This window comes from Aulostomus chinensis, chromosome 14, assembly GCF_037954235.1.
Source record: "Aulostomus chinensis isolate RoL2024-O1b breed Wild chromosome 14, RoL_Achi_v1.0, whole genome shotgun sequence".
NCBI lineage: Eukaryota > Metazoa > Chordata > Actinopteri > Syngnathiformes > Aulostomidae > Aulostomus > Aulostomus chinensis.
Genome location: NC_141333.1, coordinates 24498504 through 24516749, shown reverse-complemented (window position 1 = coordinate 24516749; position 18246 = coordinate 24498504). Strand labels below are relative to the sequence as shown.

At 43.3% G+C, this 18246-nt stretch overlaps 1 protein-coding gene across 1 annotated transcript in view; it reads left to right on the top strand.

Moving 5' to 3' along the window:
- The window catches only part of oca2 (oculocutaneous albinism II), a 45345-nt gene that overhangs the window by 21792 nt on the left and 5307 nt on the right, over positions 1 to 18246 (top strand). The window contains exons 15-23 of the mRNA XM_086223490.1: positions 2435 to 2567; positions 4151 to 4298; positions 4703 to 4760; positions 4912 to 5020; positions 9226 to 9353; positions 9905 to 9964; positions 10582 to 10686; positions 12343 to 12436; positions 13141 to 13234. Coding sequence (XP_086079616.1) covers positions 2435 to 2567; positions 4151 to 4298; positions 4703 to 4760; positions 4912 to 5020; positions 9226 to 9353; positions 9905 to 9964; positions 10582 to 10686; positions 12343 to 12436; positions 13141 to 13234 — 929 coding nt within the window. The remainder of the gene's footprint in view (positions 1 to 2434; positions 2568 to 4150; positions 4299 to 4702; positions 4761 to 4911; positions 5021 to 9225; positions 9354 to 9904; positions 9965 to 10581; positions 10687 to 12342; positions 12437 to 13140; positions 13235 to 18246) is intronic.

Below are 18246 nucleotides of genomic sequence, written 5' to 3'. Positions count from 1 at the left end.
CTGCGACATACTCTGGAAAACGCTGCCACTCACGATGCAATCATATTCCGGTTGATGTAATCTCTTCCTGTGGTGGATCACCTTTAGTTAAGCCCTTGGTGTTCCCACACACTGCATAAGAGAGGAACCAGCGTGTACCTCAATGGAGCACAAATGCATACTATTTTGAAAGAAAACTGTGTTCCCTTCTCTGAGTTTCTTCCTGTAGTCCTAAGTTACCCTTCTGGCTTCTTAAAAGTACAGAACTGTTCTTGCCTCCAGGTTTGCGAGTGTGTGTGTGTGTGTGTGTGAATGACTAGGGTCACATACTGTATGTAGTTAGTGGTGAAGATGAGAAGATCTGCTGGTGTGATATGATTCTTATGTCCGAGCTCTTGAATATTCTCATTAATGCTGTTGTTGGTCATAAGTCAAAGCTAATGAGGCAGTAGCAAACCACAAAACACCTCTCTACTCACAAATGTGTTGAATTGAAATGCATTACAAAGTCATTTGTTTGAAATGTCTTTTTGGATGGATGATGTGTGCCGTGTTACGTTACTGTGGGGTTCAGGGTTCAAGCTATGGAATGCAATCTGGATCGGCACCATCATTCCAGTCAGTCTGTGAGTAAAGTTGGCCAATCTGTGAATGACATCATTATCACTCCTGATTTCAAGATTTCCGATTCGATCTCCCATCCCTAGTCAGTGCTTCCTTTCATCGGGGACGTTCCCAGACGTGCATCTTCATTTCCTGTAATATTCTGAGACCCTTCCACAAGAAAGCAGTACAAGTTCTTTCTTCGACTGAGCTAACCACGGTCTGCATGTGAAAAGGGCAGTGACTTCTGGGCTCCATCACTCCTCTAACACTCAGAGGGGAGTAACATTACATCAGTACAAGACACGACATTCTCCAGCTGCTTGATGTGGCATCTGTTTGCTCTGCGTGACATTTGAGCCTTGGCGGGGGCAGCAGCAGCGTGTGGTCTGTGGGTATACAGTAGGTTCCCCATGTCCTGCGGTCCAGTTTGTCTTGGCTCCGTTTCCCTCGCTGACACAACCGTGGGGGACACAGCGGTTATGCCTAGCCTCTGATAAGGACAGCTTGTGTGTGCATGCACTGTTTGCTTGCTTGTTTGTTTGCATGCTTGCTTGTGTCGAGGGGATTTCTGGTGAAATCCAGAGATAGAAAGAATAGCGCAGCTGTGAGGTGTATGTTCAGATGGTGCTGCCCCTCATCTCAGTGTCCTTGTCGAGCAAGGTAGCATGGCGAACACAAAACCTCCTTTTGGTATAATTTTGCTGCGTGACTTTCCTTGCCAAGTGGATCCCCTCCAACCAGTTAGAGTCCCTCATACACACCAGGGTCCCGGCTTAGAGCAGTAAATGGAGATAAATGACAGGAGATCGCCAGACTTCTCTTGTTCTCTTGTTTCTTGTGACTTTCTACTAAACACGGGCTGGAACATGTCACAAAGATTTATGGGACTGAGATATACATAGAGTATCAGCAGCCTCTCCTCTGCCCACGAGGCAGCAGACTGAGAGAGCAGGTCTCTTTGGAGGCATGAGTAATGAAGTCGTAGTACGATGAGTGAGGCAACGAGGAGACAGACGGACCAAGTTTGTAACGTGGTAGGTTGGATATGTTACATTGCCTCGCACCTTTCGTAACTGTTGAGATGTTACTTGAAACCTTCATACTCAAGCTTGATATTTCAGGCATCTGACTATTGCTTACTATTATTTATGACATTTTTGATGCCACATTTTTTTCTATCCCTTCGCTGTTGAGCACCAAAAAAATACCCCATTTTGGGTCGATTATCTTGCCTTGGGTACCTTTTCAAAATAATGTTTGATTTCCTAAATATTTTCACATTTTCTGTTATATCCTGTTGTCCACTCAGATCATTTTAGACTTCTGTTTCAATTGCTTAAGTCCTGTAGGGGTCACTATCCACCAGTCGTGCCTTAATATCTCTAATTCTTCATATTATGTGCATGTCTACTGCTCATGAATCAATTGCAGTCCAAAATCCAGAGAATCTTTTTTTTTTTTTTTTTTAATGGTGTAATTAAAACAGTGACAAGACGTGTTCTGATTTACTGTCAGTTTTGGAGCTGCGTTTTCTGGTTCATGCAGGAAGGAAGATTTGCTCCCTGACAAAAAGAAGCTCAACGGACCTTAAATATTCATCCCAGTGTTGGGAGCTGTAATCAGATCCTGCTCTTTTACGTTACTTCCTCAGGCCGCGCTCACATCTTGATATATTCAAACGATTGTATTACTGATTGGCAGTAAATGCTTCTGCTTCTAGAAGCATTCTGAGTTATGATTTGTCAGAGAATGTTTTCCCAGGAGACAACTTGTCTCAGCATGTAAATAGATAAGCTCAACTTGTCCTCCTTTCATCGGAACTCTTATCTGTTAACATTGTGTCTTTCAGGGGATTGATTTTGCCAGTTTCACCGGCTACATGTTTCTAGGAATATGCCTGGTCCTTTTCACGTCATTTCCTTTCCTGCGGATGCTCTACTGGAACAAAAAACTCTACAACAGAGAGTCAATCGAAATAGTTGGTAAGCTAGGATGTATTTTTGTTTTTATTAGTATTATTCTCTAGATAACTGCTCTACAAAGGTTTCCATCTTCAGTGCAGCAGAATCAAGACTCAATAATGAAGGCTTTTTATTGTTTTTATCAAGGTCTGTATGAGCACATGCACTGACTACCGCTTCTCACCTTCTCAGGCAATGCAATGACCTTATAGAAATTTAATTAAGTAGGTAATAGGCCCTCATCTCTCCAGCTCCCTTATATAATATGTGTTGCCCTCTGAATTGGAGGCTTTCTCCCCTCTGTCTCAGGTAATTTCCACAGTATTCCATTCACATCACCTCCATCAGATGGACCTAACATTCGCAGATTATGGCGAGCTCTAAGAATCTTCTGCAGTCATGATGTTATCATTTTTTAAATTAACGAGGATTGTGTTGTCATTTCGGACACTTTTAGAGTCCAAGTTTAAACCAAATTCACAGCGGTGAGTCGCGCTCACCCCCTGTCCCTGGAGGGTCTGGTGACTCAGACCCAGAGTCCCAGACACCTCATGGCTCAGCTTAAAACAAACAGACAAACAAACAAACAACCTGAACTCCGATGTTCAGTTGTTCACTTTGACTATTTGGCAGTAAACAATGTTTGGCTCCTCATGAATGACGAGTGAAAGCTGCAGATCATCTGTGCAAACACTAACACTTGCTAATCTGGTGCACTGTAGTTCCTTTATATATCTCCCTAATGATCCATCAGGAGAAGATTATCTTCCCTACCATCCCTCAAGAGCACTGGGTTCGCTCAGGTAGGATAATAATGGTGTCCTCCTAGAGCACATTTGGTACAAATACAGATCTTTGTATGAGACGCCGGGGGAAAGCCAATAAAACAGAGATATTTTGGTGGGATTGTTAGCAGGTTCCACAAACATGGCCCCTCATGTCTTCGTGTTTACCCACAGTAATATACCATCTTCCCTCAGAGAAAACCACCGTAGGGATTCGTTAAAACAGAGACCACCGAGCTTCCTAGTTGGTTGTCATTTAAGAAGTGAGGAGGATTGACTTTTTTGGATTTGTATTTCCTCACCGAGCTTCAGGCACGTTGAAGGAAGTCACAGCTGATCACTGTGGTGACTGTTTCATGCAGGCCTGATAACTGATGTGTAAAGTCCACCCTGAGGAGTTTATGCCTCTCCTACTGATATCGCCCATCTCGGGGAGCGTGTGGCTCAAAGCCCCTGCTATGTCTGGTAATTGTGCAGATTCGCTTATAGGAATGTTTTTGTCCTCCACCATTTAGAGCCTATCAGGGTCACCTAGCAACCCACATGAAAAAGAGACGACACCTACTGATATCTACAGGCCATATCTCAGCTTTAGCATTGGCTGCACCCGAGCTGGTCAAATGTGCCCATTGCACCGCTGCATTAGTCCCTCAATGGGGGCCCGCAGCATATTGACCGAGACCAACTTAATATGCTCTCACTTAGCCTCAGATGTAGCAGGTATTACCAGACAAATCCCCCACTGTTGACACAACACATAATGCTACTAAGCTCCTCCATGTGTCTAACATGCACTAAACAGGTGTCCTGTTCCCCCAGAACTCAAGCATGAGATCCTGGTTTGGAGGCAGACGGCTCAGCGTATTAACCCTGCCAGCCGAGAGGAGACTGCTGTGAAATGTCTCCTGATGCAGAAAGTCCTCAACCTGGAAAATCTGCTCCGCAAGATGATGAAAACCTTTCAAAGGTAAGACTGACAAATATCTCTAAATGCTAAGAATATTAATCACCATCAACATGACACCTCTTAAAGAACCAAACTCAGGAAGACCTGAGTCTCCTTTATGTCTCTTCTTATAGTGTCTGGGAAGGCACAGCAATTACAGTTAAATAAATAACAATTTTAACAATAAATAATAATGATAATAATAAATAATTAAATAACAATTAAACACAGTAGAAATGCAGAATACGTGACCATACACAACACTCAACAAAGAGCAAACAGATACACAATAAAGCACCTTGCCCGCTTACCATGGATTTACTCATTTTTTTAAGCTCAAAAAAATTAATTACTCTGTAATTACATGTTTATAACACTCATGGAGCTGTAGCTAATCTGAGACTAAATGTCACCTCGTCTGACAGAGAAATTTCTCAAGAGGACAAGAACTGGGAGCAAAATATTCAAGAACTGCAAAAGAAGGTAGGCCTCCACCTCCGACGCGCCACCATCTGTGACTGAGGTGCACTGGCGTTATCGCAGTAATGAAGTTGGCCGAGTCTTCTCTTAAGACAAAGCTGTCAGGCGTATGATAACATTCCATTCAGAGGGAATATATTTTTCTACTCCACAGCACAGGATAACTGACAAGGTTCTGCTGGTGAAGTGCATATCCGTCCTTGCCGTGGTCATCTTCATGTTCTTCCTCAACTCCTTCGTTCCCAGCATTCATCTTGATCTCGGTGAGCAGCGCTCTTCCTCATTAGTGATGTGTCGCTGCGGTAATGTGGTGATCAAACATGCCTTTATCTGTCCTTTCATCCAAACTATTAGCTGGTTGGTAAATGCAACCACCAAATGACATCAATTCTGAGCTGCGTTTAAACCCATCACACTCCATCTATTCATGCACTTATAAATCTGTGATTAACAAGTGTTTTCTTCAAGTTTTGAGGCCATTCATTCTTTAAAATGATTTTTAAAGAAAAAAAAAAAGCAACAGTTGCGATCCAATAATGCCAGGCTCAAATGAACGGGCCTGAAATCAAATCCAACCACAAAAAGCAATGAAAAAAACATGAATTAAACCATTTAGCTTTTAGCTGGTAGATGAAACTGTCAAATCCCCTGCAAGTAACTTGAAGTGCAAACAAAAATAATGATCATTATTTTTGTTTGCACTTCAAGTCAATGTCATAAAAAGTAAGACTGTGTCATATCTATCTGTCTGTCTGTCTGTCTGTCTGTCTGTCTGTCTGTCTGTCTGTCTGTCTGTCTGTCCGTCCGTCCGTCCGTCTTTCTTTACATTTTTTCTACAATACTTTGTGGTGTAGAAAAGGTACCTTGTGAAGAAATTGTCTGTTTTATATTTGTGGTTTGTGTTTAAACGAAAAGACAAACTAAATTAGTAAGGAACCCTTGTTACAGAACAACATTGCATGCATAAGTGTGGTGAGTTGTTTACTCGTACCAATTTATCCATGACAATGGTCCATTCAGTGTTCAGTTTCCAGTCGTAGCCTGCTGGTTGTGGTGGGGAGCTGCAGCAGGAACCGTCAGGTGATGACTGCATGTCAGCTGATGGCAACTTTGGTTGTAAATCTGGATATCGGAGAAGCTTCAGGACACGGGTGCACGTGTGGTGTAGAGTAAAGGTTATCTCACGTGTGCTCTGTCTGTGACCTTCGCGCCATCTCATTAACGTGGCGCCGTCCTTAAATGAAGATGACGGTGTTTTTTTGTCTCCTCCAGTCACCAAACATGCTCGGTTAATTACAGGCAGCGCTCAGGTTTCCTCTCTGTGACATTTATGAAATGGGAACGACCCCCACAGCGGTGTGTTTTCTGTCCCAGCTGAGGGATCGACTCCTGTCCAAACACAGCTCTCATTAATGCGGGCAGGTCACAGCCAGGGCCGACACCACAGCCAGCGTGCTCTATTCATTAACACATGCTTTAGAAATTGAGCCTCATTAAAATATCATTAACTTCACACAGTTAGATTTAATTTTGTTCTGATTATGGCCTGAACATTTGATCCCTCTCGTGTGGCTGCTTGTCGCATGTGTTTTGACTGTTGTTGGATGAAACCTGCGCAGTCGTTTGGGAAAGTGAAAACCATGGAAAAGTTAAGAATTGTGTGGCTCCTCAAGTGGTTGAGAGATAATTATTTATTCGTAATATACTGTTAGTTTTGACGTCTGGAAGCCATCTTATCTCGGGTCAAACCAGGTTTAAACATTTAAACAAAATATAAAAACATTGGAGGAACTGAAATGATCAAATCAGTCTTTTCTTTTCTAACAAGACAGGAGCCAGAAGCTCTTCTAGCCTGGAAGCTTTTTTTAATTGGTGAGCTCTCCAGGTGAAGGACGTTGGTCCGGGAGCAGGAAAAACACAAAAGGTCTTACACTTGAGAGGCTTGTGAAACTTCGCAGTGCAGCTCAGTCTTGCTTGCTTGCTTGTGTAAGTGTTGAAATCCATTGATTCATGTGCATCCAAGATGTTTTCACGGCCACATCGGAGCGTACTATCTCCTATGCACAACTAGAGATTATTTGTATGTACACAACATGAACTGTTATTGTAGATCAGGAGAAATTTGTCATCACTTTACCACGCATGCATTGAACAGATATCTTCAACGTTATATGAGACCAAAAAATCCGATGTGACTTGTTCTTCATAGCGTGACAGGTGATCTTAACCGATGCTGCAGTCACTCCCCCCGTGATATTACTCTTCTTTTCCCTCCTACCCTTTATTTAACCAATAATCGAAAAATTGTTATCAAAGTCCGATGTCAAATAGGTCATTTGTAGTGATAAAAATCACAGAGAATTTCCCCCATCAGCTCCAGTTTGACATCCAGGAACTTTATTCAGAGACGAGGCTAGACAGAGACAGCGTGCCCTTAGAACGCCACCCAAATCTAGAGTAACGAGGCAAATTTAACCAACATTTTGCTTGAAATATTTTCTTGCTGGGACTTTTTAACTTCATTAACACTGTGTTGGTTTCAAGTTGAGACAAGCTGCATGCCTTGATGGCCATGGATTATTGTTAGGAAATAGAATAGATCATGAAACTTAAGTGGAAAAATTGCTGACTTCGTTGCTATCAGTTACTGACACCCCCCCCCCTTCCCCGGTTGCTGTAGCCTCACATCGAGAGATAATATTTGTGAACCAAGTTACCTGTACAAACCATTAACATCCATCTGTAGCTGAGACAAACCCATTCTGAACTCAGCCTCTAATGTTGCCCCATCACTCCCCTCTTCTGTGTCCTCCCACTGCTCTTCCTTGTTCACTAATTTCCATCAGTTATGAAATGATTCACCCAAATGGCCTGGCCAAGGCAATCACTGGAGTTCACCTGTTTAATCAAATTTTCTCCAAGTGGATGCACACTCTTTGCTCTCTCGAAATCCCTCTTTGATTGTAAATACCAGCGGCTGGTGCCAGCCTTTGTCCTGCAGACCAGATTCTATTGAAATGACATTTTTGTGATAGTGAACGCTTCATCAAACCCACCAAGACAGACCAAATATGTTATTCATTGTTTCCAACGGGTACCACTTCATGGTATGATCTGTTTATTAGATTACAGGACGGACGTGAACTGAACATTGAATGTTTCGGCTGCCGCCCACAAAAGTCGGCCGGTGAATTCATCATTTCTATTCACATCGCATTCATCCTCACCAGATTGAATTCTCACATGTTGATTTTCTGGCCTTTTTCATTCACACACACACACACACACACACACACACACACACACACACACACACACACACACACACACACTTGTTTTATACATTTTCTGATCACTAACTTATATGCAACAAGAAAAGGTGCGTATGCAAATGTGAAATACTGGAGGAGAGGCCTGGTAAATCAAACACTGGTTGAAGAGAAGCAGACCTAAACGTGAGGATACAGTCAGTATCTTTACCTGAAGTTGATTCTGGATGAGAGTTGGGATTAAAGGCAAATAAAAGGGAGCAAATGGAGTGAGATTCCAGTTGATCTATTGACACTTTAAGGAGTTTAAAGGAACAACCCTGTTTTTGGGGAAATTTGTTTATTTGCCATCACCCTTCCTGAGATCCCCTTCTCTCCTGCATGCGTTTGCATCGGGGACCTGAGACCCGCAGCGCTAAATGCTTGTTAGCTTAGCACATTGAATGGTAGTGGATAGGAAGTGTTAGCACGCCTCCGTCATAGATAAATTCAGGAAGTAATCCTCCACGTCCTCTCTTACAATGTCGGCCATGATTCGTGGCAGCAGTCAATCGTCCGGTCATCAACAAATGTTTTGTTAGCAGAAGTTTCTTGAATTGTTATGGACAGAGTTACTGTATGCTTATCTGCCCACCTGCTACCAATAATTGTGCTAAGCTAGCTAGCAGCCAGCTGGTCTCTGTGGGTCTCAGCTCTTCCAGGCAGCACAGAGGAGAGAACTGATGTGTCTTCTTCTCTGGATCTGGAGACGATGGACAATAAACATGTTTCCCCAAAATTTGGCCGGTTCTTTTAAAGTCTCCTGATGGGTTGTATGTCACATGACCTCAGTATATTTCATTCACAAGGAGGTTAAGCTTTCAGTACATTTGCTAATTTAGTTAATAAATTTGCAAATGAGCTGGATTATTAGGAACTACCAGGCTGAAACTTGGTGGAGGAAACCTAGAAAATTGGAGCAAACCAGTTTTTGGTTGTTGTTTCTTTTTCTTTTTTTAAATTAGAGATTTGTTTTCTTGACATTATTATGAATTTTTGGAAGAATTTCATGGACATTGATGAAAATCAGTGACTTTTCCATTCCTATGTCAGCTCTCATGTGGGCTGTGATAGAAGTGGTCATTTACTGAATGAGCCCATTAATTACTTTTTACATATGCAAGTGTGTTTTCTAGCTCTGTTTGATTTGTCCCTCTCAGGTTGGATTGCTGTCCTGGGTGCTCTGTGGCTTTTAGTTCTGGCCGACATCCAGGACTTTGAGATGATCTTGCACCGGGTGGAGTGGGCCACATTACTGTTCTTTGCGGGCCTCTTTGTTTTGATGGAGGTATGTAAATATGTAGCTTATATTTTTGGCAGAAAGCTCAATAATATGTTTTCCCGAGATTTTGGTGTCAGGTCAAAGAGGATGCCAACATCAATTTGTTGCCCAAAATGATAATAACCAGTAAAATGTGAGCCAGAGTAACATTTTAGCCAGACTCACCTCTGAGGAGCATCTTTACAAGAAGATCAAGGAAAACAGGATCTGTGCTTCGATCTGTTGACAAAACACCAGGCCGTGACAGTCAGCGAGCTCACAATCTGGAAAGTAATTACCCATTTCTTCTCCCAACAACCTCCCAGTGACAGATGGAAAGAAAGCGAGTGCCAGTACTGTGACGACTGTATTGTCCCTCATCTGAGTCTTTGTATTGGCAGGGGCCGGTGCATTGAACACTGTATAGCTGACTTACCGTGTCATGTTTTTGTTCCCAGTGTCAATAACAAAAATAAATGTGGTTTTGTCTCATTAATGGCTGCTTACTAAGAAGCAACCTCTGTCCTACCTCTGTCTGAAGACTTTTTCATGATTATGAATCTCCTCCTCATTTTTAGGCTCTGGCGCAGCTGCAGCTAATCGACTATATTGGAGAGCAGACAGCGCTGCTTATAAAAGTGAGTGTTTTAATTGGATTGTCAACTCTGAAAGGCAGCTAATTTGGCACAGGTGACACGATATTTCATCTCATGCATATTGTACCTTTGTTCTCCCCGGACCTGAATTCAATGATTGTGTTTACGTCCGATTTTTGCTGGCAGTTGAAGATATCGGCCCTAGACTTCCCCCGCTGCCGTGCGTATGTACATCATAGCAGCGAGGTGTCTCTAGGAGGACAGTCACTCTTGTAATAGCCGTGTCAGCTTGTGTTTGAACAGCACGCTTCCGTATCTCCAGTAATTACAAATGACAGGTGCTGTGCCATTCATGGTTTCTGACCAGCTACGTCGCCAAACACTGCTAGGAGATATTGCATGACCTTTCTTTCCTTATACAAGTATAGGACAGGTGAGAGGAGGAGATATTGCCTCACTTAACCTGGCTGTGCTTGTCACATGTGGCGAATTGACCAAGCTGTGTGTGTACAACACTCCTCCGAGATAAAACACCACCACCACCTGTGGTCAACTTATACATTCAAATAGCTTATCCGCCTCCCTCCAGCACAGGAGTGTGTTTATCGAAGTGGCAATGACAGTAGTGGTTATCTGTCACTCTATTATCTCCCTCTCAGGCGGTGCCAGAAGACCAGCGCTTGGCCATCGCCATTATCTTGGTGATGTGGGTGTCGGCTCTGGCTTCTTCACTCATTGACAACATTCCCTTCACAGCAACCATGGTAAGAGGCGTGGTGTTTTAATTTCACACTCCAGTATGTCCGCGCACGCGCACACACACACACACACACACACACACACACACACACACACACACACAAACGCGCACATACACAAACAAACGCGTGCACACACACACTTTTAGACTATGTAAGATAATAAAGTCCTGGTCTCATCATCTATGACTTAATCTTGCTTCAGACAGAACCAAGTTCAAAGGAATAAACACACATTAGTTTTAAAAAGTTTACATTCTTTTTTAGGGAATCATAAAAATCTTTATTGATAATTTTCCTTCCTGTTGGGACAAACACCTGCACATGGCTTAAATTTAGTTTTGTGTCAGAAATTCTAAACTCATGTTGGGTTTACAAATGTTTGTGTTCCCCTGAGCCATTTTCCCAGCAGCCATTTTTGAGGTGTCACAAATACAGGTGTCATCAGGACCAGTAATCAGCCCTGTTCTCTTAAGGGGGACAGGGTCCTGGTGTTGTGCATCCTGGCTGGATGTGACACTAAATAGCAGAAAAGCATGATTAATACCACCGATTACAGCTGTTTACTCTGCTCTGACGCGTCAACAATGCTGTTGTGGCAAAGGCCTTCAAAGGGCAAGTTGGTTCATTTCTAGCAGGCGTCTTCAAATAGCCACCGTGGGAGTGTGGTGATATTCTCCCAGCTGGATTGTAGGGATCATCTTCCTTCCTCTTAGATTTGAAAAACATCGGCGTGACACGATGATCTCACCTCCATAGACTTAACCTGCATGAATTAAACAGCCACTTAAGCTGTCACGAGGGACATGCTTCACGATTAATTATGGTACAAATATCAGATGAACTGAACCTTCACCACTTTGTTGTCTGTTCTGCTGAAGATTAATAGATCGTATAGACATCAACAGAGTCAGTCGACGCACTTAAAGTGACAGTCAGGAAACACAAAGACATTGTGGAGCCCTCCATCCCAGCGGCGTATCGGTGAAAGTTTGAAGCCTCTCCCTGAATCTTTGAACCAGGTTCAGCAAGATTTATTCCTAGAAGAAGCATCTCGAATGTCACAGCCAACTGAAGCTGATTAATGACATCGTTTCTCTACAGACCAGACAAATGGATGGTCTACTTAAATGTCTCTTCAGGGACACACCATTACACAGCAGCCAGCCAAATTCCACACACCCTGTTATTAGGATGGGATATGTTAAGGGTGGTTCGTCAAATACAGTCAGACCTGTGACAGCCGGTGACGTCGGCAGTAACTCATTAACATGTCCAAAGATTCTTCACGTCAGGGTCCGGTCAAGCCCATCGCGTCCACAGTATGATGCATTTAAGTGGATGTGTGATGTTCACTATGACAGGTAGACCTTCTGATACTGATACCAATTGTTAGGAATCAAGGAGACCAAAAACTGATACACTTTTGCAGTAAAAATGAAAATGTTGGTGTCAAAACTCCAAGGTAAAACGTAGCTTCGACTATTTTTCATCATAATCTTCAACAATCTTCAGCATTATCATGAAACCAAAACAAAATGCAGGGAGCTCCTACCAGCATTCCGTATACAGCTGGGTGGGATGCTGTTATGGAAATGATTCCCTACGGGAAAGAGTTCCAGGTTGGAAGGTTACCCCACTAGAACCTGTCTGTGCTCACAGATTCCAGTCCTCATCAACCTCAGTCAAGACGCAGACGTCAACCTGCCAGTGAAACCTCTCATCTTTGCCCTGGCCATGGGGGCCTGTCTTGGGGGTATGTTATCTCCTTCATGTCAATAAAGATTAGCAGAGTATGTGGCTGTTTTTATTTTTAGCAAACATACACATTCTCCACAACTGAATAAGGACAGCAGGGAATTTATAGTTCCCTGTATGAAAGACGTGGATGTGTATGGATGCCAGAGGGAGGAAGAATCCAGGTCGCAGCCACACACGTACAGCTGCGTCACTCTCTGGGGAGGTCAGGCTGTGCTTTTTTGTAAAAGCAGCTCAAGGCCCTCAAAGCTTACCTTATTTACACTCCACCATAACCCAGTGGTGAGTCTCCCAGTGGAGCGGGGCTTTGTTTGGGTGGGACACAAAGATAGAGAGAGACAGCTGTCATATTGTTTCAGTTTACTCAACCGCACTGTGACAGGTCCTGATCGATCGCCAGTATGATGCTGCCCCAGCCGGGGCCTTTTCCCACTCTATCACCCTTTGGAGATGTGAGCAGTATTGAATGGCTGGATGGATACGCAGCAGGACTGTCAAAATGTTGCCCCCTGAAAAGAAAACTGAGAAAATGATGGGGATATTATTTGCTACCATGGCAGTGCGTGTGTGCAAATGTCTAAGAATATACTTTCCTTCGTGTCTGCTCTGATTCCCTTGAACTATGTGTTTCATATGACCTTGAGGTCAGGCAGTATGGAGTAATTAGTTGAAACATTTGTTTTTCCCTCTCCCTCTGTAAAGGAAATGGCACGTTAATCGGAGCATCAGCCAACGTTGTGTGTGCAGGAATAGCTGAACAACACGGATATGGTTTCTCCTTCATGGAGTTCTTCAGGTAAGTCCCGCCTCCCTGAACAGAAGTAAACATATCAAGCAGAACACAATTAGAAAAAATGACCAAAAAAATTCCTGCAATCAGAACAACTCTGTTTTTTTGTTCATCTCTTGGGATGATGTCATATGAGTGCAATACTGTGATTCCTGCCTGCAGGGATACTTGCATGTTAATGTCCATATGCTGCCATACTGTGGGAGGAGCCAAAGTATCTATTGAATAGCTGGAGAACATTGAGAGGAGAAAAACCAAAGCACTCAGATAATCACTCTCATTATCCTCTCTTGATGACTTTTCCTTCATATCCATGAATAACCTTGTGAGTTCATGGAGGGAGGTGAGGCACGATATATAAGAGCATTGGAAAAGACAACTGCTCTACAGAATCCAACTCCACTTAAACTTGGCTATGCATTTTAATGAAGGTACGTCACGCAGAAGCTGCAATGTTCTAAAGACAGACTACAAGACTAGAACTGTGCATTCTCACCGTGTTGTTACATGTAGGCGTGTAAACACGGATAACCCGATGAAAAGTGTCACCTTATATTTAACCTGTAGCAGCTGGTACGACTGTAGCTGACTTAAAACTGACCTCTTTAACAAGGTTGGATGCACAAATGTCACATTGTTGTTGATCGCATTCACCCGACAGTCATTCATTGACAAGATAAAATGAAAATAATTTTAAATCCATGCCAGATGGGCCTAACAAGTTTTGCCTTACTCACAACATGACAGGGCCATGGGCTCTTGTGATGTCACAAAACCTCTCTGGCTTTGGTTGCTGACGGCTTTGATCACCTCCTACATAGAGACGGTGTCAGAGCTACCCAGAAGCCTGAGGGTCATCGCGGTCTCTCTGACAGCCATTCTGACCGATACAATTCCTCAAGAGCGCTTGTTATTTTTGGCCGGACGACATCTCTTCGTCTGCTCGGTTTGTTATAACTGTATGTAACCTTGCCTTTTCTGCTGTTTTCTGGCTGCATTGTGTTAGTTGTTCTAAATCAGTGAATGGGAACGCACAATACACATTTCCTTTTTGCAATGAACCCACAATTTAGAATCCCCTGACAACCATCCAATGATGTCAGACCCCTTAGATCCCAGATTTCATCTCAACACTGCCCTCCCCTGAGCCAACAGCAATGCACACGCCAAGTTTGACTTGTGGATGGGAAGGAGGGTTGATGAAGTCATCCAGTCACAGACTTGCAGAGATTTCTTGCTTTGTTACACAGATTTTCTGTTTCCTTTAAAGCTTAAATAGACTCCTTTCAGTCATGACTCATTGTGGATGTTTCCATGGCTGCAGGAGATGAGAAAGGAAGTGCTCAAGCACCTCAGTTCCTTTTAGTTCTTTATCAGATCTCCTGCGCCAGCCCTGTGGTGTATGTTGGTTGCTTCAGGCCTTGCCAGCAGATAGCTTGGCCTGTAAAGTTACTACTCCGCTAGTTTTTTTGTGATGGGCTAATGAAATCAATTGAAGTTCTTCAAGATCCTTGCTGCCTGCTGATTGATGCACTTGGGTCCACCTGCCTCCACTCACCATAACACATTCAGCAGCTGTGCCCTTCTGTCACCAAAATAACTCCAGCAACAACTTGGCTGACATTTTTTGCCGTCTGCTCGGGGCACTGATTGTAGTTGTGTCCTCTCCAGTGACTCCAACATTTTTATCGCCCCAACTGTGAAGGAAATCAGAATTTGTCGGGTGGTAATAAACACTTCTGGTCCATACAGGTGAAAGACATATAAATATCCACCCTACATGTGGCTGATTGCACAGACAAAGGTGTTCTTGGAGAGCTTGATTGGAATTTTTTAAATGTAGTTTAAAGAAAAAAACTTACAGTGAAAAATATCATTATGTTTGAAGTGTGTGTGTGTGTGTGTGTGTGTGTGTGGGGGGGGGGGTGAGTAGGCTGCCTTCTGTTGCCAGCTGTTCACCATTACTTTTTTTGTCTCAGTGAACCATCAGTAGTACTTATCAATTTGCTTCATGGAAGAAATTGAGAGGAAATGAATCCATTTAGGTGCGATGTGCAGAGACAGCAGCGTTTGATTTATGTTGCCTACAGTTGGCGCTGCGCTCACTAACACGTGAGATGGGATTTGAATCGGTGAATTCTGCAGGTGAAAGCTGAAAGGTTGCGAGAAACTCTCCATGATTGGAGTCAGTAATGGGGGGCGATGGCTGCTGTCAGCTCACCTGCCACTCACGTCTCCATCCTGACTTCTTTTGTGCTTTTATGTTTATTTTGTGACACAGTAACATGGTTGCTATGTGTGGTGGGTCTCGATACAGAAAGAGCTGCTGTTCAAATCCCTTTAACAGAATGTTCACAGATTGAACAATTAGTGGGTCATCCAAAAGAAAATGGGCAATTTTGACAATAGCGATTATTTCAGTGTATTGCTCCAATTATGTTGTCTTGGCTCCTTTGGTTGCTGCGCGTGACGGGTCGTCATATTCTCTGCTGTTTGTTTTTTTCCTCTTCAAAGAACTGAAGGATACCATTTCTTGTTCCTTGACAACTTTTCAATCTTCCTCACAGTTCCTTTAAAAACAGTGAAATAATTGGAGGACAATGTGATCAAAATGAGAGCAGGAAGAGGAATGGAGAGTGTTTATCACTGTTGGATTTCACTGAAATGTGCGGGAGCAGTTGCACCCTGTTAACTCTGCTCCCATCTCACTGTAGCCACACTCAAAGTTAGAAGCAAGGCTCTGCTCGAAGCGCTGCCTGTAATTGGCTGTCAGTTGCAGGGGTCGCAGCTGCTGGAAAGACAGGTAAGGGGGGAAGAAGTCTGTCTGCCACTCCAGGCAGCTGGGACTGACTGGTGCTGTATCAGGTGGTTTCAGTATTGTGATGAGCCTGCAGGGACATTGAAAGCGTTTTTGATCGACCATTACAAAGGGAAATGAGTGGCTCTGAATAGCTCGGCGCTTAGCTGGCATCCGCTCGTGGCTCTAGGTCCTCCTCACCCTCCTCTCCTCTCTGTGAACCATTAAAACCAGGAGCACAGCAAATGCCTCAACTCTGCGGTCCTGTACACCACTGGTTCTCAAATGGGTGTACGTGTACCCCTGGGGGTACGTGGAGGTACTCCAGGGGGTACGTGAAGCTATACAAAAATATATATATATTAAAAAAAGCAGTAATCCTAATAATAATTAAAGTAATAAATAAAGTCTTGAGAAATAAGTATATTAGAAAAAGTTTGATAAAATACAAATGTTCATACACTGAATTTTATATTCAGTATTCAATTTTCATATCCTTAAAAAAAAACGAACGCTCCCAAAACCGCTAGTTTGACCCATTGAACCAGCACCACTCGTCAATAACCTGCCGTTGCCATGACGACGCACTGTAACAATGGAGATGCGGCTTAAAGCGCAGCAGCAATGCAGCTGAAATTACAGAGACACAGAGCAGAGCAATTAGCCAACGCTAGCAAATCATTGCTATTAGTTGTTTAACTTTAATAAATCAGACACTGATGGCACAGCACTGTACCTCTTTATTTTCTACCAAAAATGTTTTGCGCGTGTCAGGGGGTACTTGACAAAAAAAATATTTTAAAGGGTTTACATCACTGAAAAAAGTTTGAGAACCACTGCTCTACACCTTCTCCGTTTCTGTTTGCGTGTTCTTGTGGAGGGTTCAACATATTCAAGTCCTACTCCACCAACACTTTCAAGCACCGACAGTACACGACTCCAGGATGCTGGAAGAGCCTCCTGTTCGTGGTCATTCTCCTCAACATGTCAACTTGTTGACCTTCAGCCTTGAATGCAAAGCCTGTGAAGCTGAATAACTGCACTCAACCACGTTTAATGGTTTGATTCTTACTTTGCTGGAGCTCCCCATCTGTTGCACCAGCAGCTACTAACCCAGCTCCAAATGCAAGGACAACTTGGGCTGATTGAGAGAGGAAGACAGAGGACTTTTACGATCAATTTCCACAACTGCTGCATTCCTTTGTTCTGCTGAGGTGGCAGATGGAACACTTGCACATGCGCAACTCTCCGCATCTGTGAATGTATGTTCCATATTGATAGGGGGATCTGGGGCCTGTCCCAGCTGATGTTGGGCTACGGCCAAAACACCACACACTTTACAAGTCATATTGCTTACTCAGTCGCGCAGGTCAGGGATTGTCACACAAAGTACAGCTGCTCTCTTTAAACTTTTATCTAAAGAGAGTCTATGAGATTGCATCAGGACATTCAAAAAGCTCCCATCATGTGCAATTAAATCAGCTCGAGATCCTGCAATCCAACAGGAACTGTTAGACAAGGTGAACCGTGTGTGGTGCATTGTGGCAACTGTTTTATCTATCCAGTGTCCTTTTGAGGTGTGTGTGTGTGTGTGTGAGAGAGAGAGAGAGAGGGAGAGAGAGAGAGAATGTGTATGGCTCAGCAGAAAGCGTTTGACTTGTGCAGAGGTGACCTCCGTCTGTCTGGATGGTGCTTTGGATAGTCCTTGCTCCATCCATCTTCAAGTGGTCTTTGTTTTCAGAGATAAAAGCACAGATGGGCTGATTAAAGATCTTTTCCTTGTTATCTGTATTTACATCCGTATGTCATACGCTATAATGTCATTGCCTTTATGTTCAACACTGGCAGAAACAGGAAACTGACTGCAGATCATGTGACCCCCCATCTATGCTGTTGCGTTCATTCACGTCAAGCTCTGGAGGGGGTTTTGTGTGTTTGTTTGTTTTCTAGCTGATTGATTGTCTGTCGTCTGGATGAGCAGAGTGTGTTAATCATCCAAAATGTTTTGCTCAGTTGAAACACATAGTAAGGATTCAATGTTACTGTGAACGAGCATGGACGAGTTGGTTGAAGGCACCAGCTGGTCACGTGGTGCTACCGTGAGCATCCGACAAGCTAAAGGGTTGATAGTTTGTTATTGACTTAAATCAAAGTACTTATATAGGATAGAGAAAGGGGGGCATTTTCTTGAAATCATTGTGACAAAACTAAGAATTTCTGA